General features: G+C 59.0%; 2 protein-coding genes across 2 annotated transcripts in view; one reads left to right on the top strand and one right to left on the bottom strand.

Annotated features, from left to right (window-relative positions):
- Nucleotides 1-2: 2 nt before the first annotated feature.
- VDBG_03687 (predicted protein) lies at nucleotides 3-441 on the bottom strand (the record flags this gene model as incomplete). The annotated part of the gene is made up of 2 exons (XM_003005688.1): nucleotides 3-356; nucleotides 409-441. 2 exons carry the CDS (start codon nucleotides 439-441, stop codon nucleotides 3-5), a joined length of 387 nt encoding a protein of 128 aa, XP_003005734.1.
- A 1,817-nt stretch (nucleotides 442-2,258) lies between these two features.
- The window catches only part of VDBG_03686 (deubiquitination-protection protein dph1), a gene marked incomplete at both ends in the record, with an annotated part of 1,583 nt that continues 1,071 nt past the window's right edge, over nucleotides 2,259-2,770 (top strand). The window contains one exon of the mRNA XM_003005687.1: nucleotides 2,259-2,732. Within this exon, the coding sequence (XP_003005733.1) occupies nucleotides 2,259-2,732 (474 nt within the window). The remainder of the gene's footprint in view (nucleotides 2,733-2,770) is intronic.

Raw genomic sequence — 2,770 nt, 5'->3', positions numbered from 1 at the left:
CCTCAGTACGGCAGCAGAGAGACTCTGCGACACGCCCTGGGTCGCGCCAAAGTCGCGCGAGCCGACGGGGAACTTAGACGACTTGGGAGCCGGCTGGCGTCTTCAGCACGATGCCCGGCGAACTCGGCACCTGCCACCCAAGGGGAAGGCTGGGGATTCGTTAATGGAGATGTCATCATGAGAAAATCAAGAGCAAAGCTCATGTGAGCGAGGAACATACGAGGCTGGTTCTGGTATTTGCCCTGAATCTGCAGGATATCGAAAAAGTTTGTCGCCGCGGCATGGACCTGGATGAGATACTCGTCTTTCTTGGGCGTGGGGTCGGGCAGGTCAGTGACCTTCAACTCCTTAGGGCCCTGCGATATCTCAGTCAGTGTCATGCTCTGCTGGTTCAGGAAGGCGTCGTACCTTGACGTATTCCTTGACTTCGATGCCCCTCATATTGGCGGTGGTCGAAGGGTATATTGTATGGGGGGCGATGGGGCAGAAGAGTACGAGCAAATCAAGATGGATTGAACGCTGAGTGTATGGCTTGACGAGTAGCAATTGAAACGCAGATGATTGTCACCAGTTGAAACCAATACGCCGAAGAGATGAGGATGAAGTTGGATGAAGCTTCCTTCCAAGGGGGGATTGAGCTTAGGGAGCTCATGAGGGGCAGCCGAGGCTCAGCGATGCAGTTGCCGGGCGTAACCCCAGATCGGGGACCAGCGTCAATGCACAGTCGAGCGCGATTCGTTCTGGGGACCCCAGGCCTGTGGTCGCCCGAGGCGGGGCTCGTTTCGGGAATCGTCAGTGAGGTGGCGTGGCGTATTTGCCGACTGTCTGTTGTCATCCGTGGCTGGTGGCCGAATCTGTCTGTCTGTGGCTGGCACCTCCGTCCTACTCCTACCTCCTACCTGCTTATTCGGTACCTAGGTAGGTGCCTAGCCTCAGTGTCACATCACGTCACATCACCACTACCACGACCACTGCCTTGGGACGAGATGATCACCCGGACACGGGCATGAGCATGCGTGAGCCTAGGTGGTCGTGGCAGGCCACAGCAAGGAAAAGAACAGAGCGGCCGGAGATGACAATGGGCTTGACTGACAAGCGAACCCTTCTGCCAGCAGAGCTGCCTCAGTCAGCCATCTCCTGGGCGCTGGGGGTTGGGTTGGAGTGAGGTAGATGAGCGAACGAGCGAGAGAAACACATGGACGACCGTGGAAGCCGGAGAGTGAGCTTCGGGGCCTGCAGCAGCCAACCGTCTTGGGCACTTCCAGGTCGCACAAGCCATGAGTCGAGGCTCCTTGTGCGTTTGGCAGCGCCTGGCTATAGCTCTGGCTAGAGTCTGCAAGCTGCTCTCTGTTCCGGCCGGTTATACGAAGGTGTCAATTTTGTCTTTAGCATCTCGATGATGAGACAACAGCCGTCGCCGATTCTGTCTGCATCTACCTTAGGTCCCTCAGGTACCTTACGTAGCAAGGTAGATGCGTACAGCCAGCCCACGTGAAGCTGAACCACCAAGGGAGCTAGCTGTATGGTACATTTGTGGTGCATCCGTGGTGCCACTCCACTACGAGGCCCCACGTTTTCCTGTTAGCGCCCCTGCGAGGGTTCTGTTTGGGTCTGGCTTGGGGGGCTCGGGGGGCTTGGGGGCCCAAGTCGGCCCTCCAACTTCAATGAACCAAGGGCCCTCACGTCACCTGTTATCAAGACTTCTCCACTGTCGCTGCAATAGTCCTGGCTCCAGCCTTCCTGCCGCCTGTCCTCATCCTTGCGCGCGCCCCGCCCCCTTCTCTGCCCTTCCAGCCTGCCAGTCTGCTGGAAGGTGGAACTGCCAGTCTGCTGGAGGGTGGAACTGCCAGTCTGCTGGAGGGTGGAAGGTGCTGGTTGTCCAGCTCCGAGATCCGCTTTGGCTTTTACCTTCGCTGTTGCCATCGCCGTCGCTCACCTCTTCTTGATCCCTCTCTCTCTCGCCTCCTGCGATTTCTTCTCGCTTCTGTTATCCACCTCCTCCGAGTCGTCTTACCTCGTTTGCCTGCAACTCATCCCAGAGCGGCAAACGCTCTTCATCTCGTTCATCGCCAGCACCTCCGTGGCCTGCCCGCTTCCCCTTCCCCTCCCCCACCTCAACAGTATCGTCACCTGTCGAACGACCCCTCTTGTTCCAAACCCCAACCGTCCACGCCAATCAGTGCCAGCCAGCAACGTCGAAGATCACCCCACGGGACAAAAAAAAATTACAGATAAGCCCTCCACGCTCCCGCTCTGCCATGGCCGACAACACGGAAGGCTCCGGCGACGCCCAGATCACCTTCAAGGTGAAGACGGGCGGCGACAAGACCCACACCATCACCATGTCCGAAGGCGCCACCGTCATCGAGCTCAAGACGACACTGGCAGGCGAGGCATACGAGAACGTGCCTGCCGAGCGCCAGCGTCTGATCTACTCGGGTCGCGTCATGAAGAACGACGACACGCTCGCCACCTACAAGATCAAGCCCAACAACACCATCCACATGGTCAAGTCGGCCGCTTCCAACCCCACGCCCCAGCCTGCCAATGCCTCCTCCAACGCGGCCCCCGCCGCCGTCCCCAGCAACATGGGCGCTGGCGTCGGCAGCAACCCCCTCGCCGGCCTCACCGGCGCACGGTACGCCGGTCACGTCAACCTGCCGAGCCGTGAAATGTTTGCGCTGATGAGCGTGAGTATCCCTTTTCGCTGCTCTGCCGATGCTACTGCTGCAGTTTCGCTGACTCCGCTGTCTAGATGGGCGCCCCCCCT

This window comes from Verticillium alfalfae, genomic scaffold (genome assembly GCF_000150825.1).
Source record: "Verticillium alfalfae VaMs.102 supercont1.4 genomic scaffold, whole genome shotgun sequence".
Classification (NCBI taxonomy): Eukaryota; Fungi; Ascomycota; class Sordariomycetes; order Glomerellales; family Plectosphaerellaceae; genus Verticillium; species Verticillium alfalfae.
Note: the sequence above shows the minus strand (reverse complement) of the source record. Positions and strands in the feature narration are given on the sequence as shown.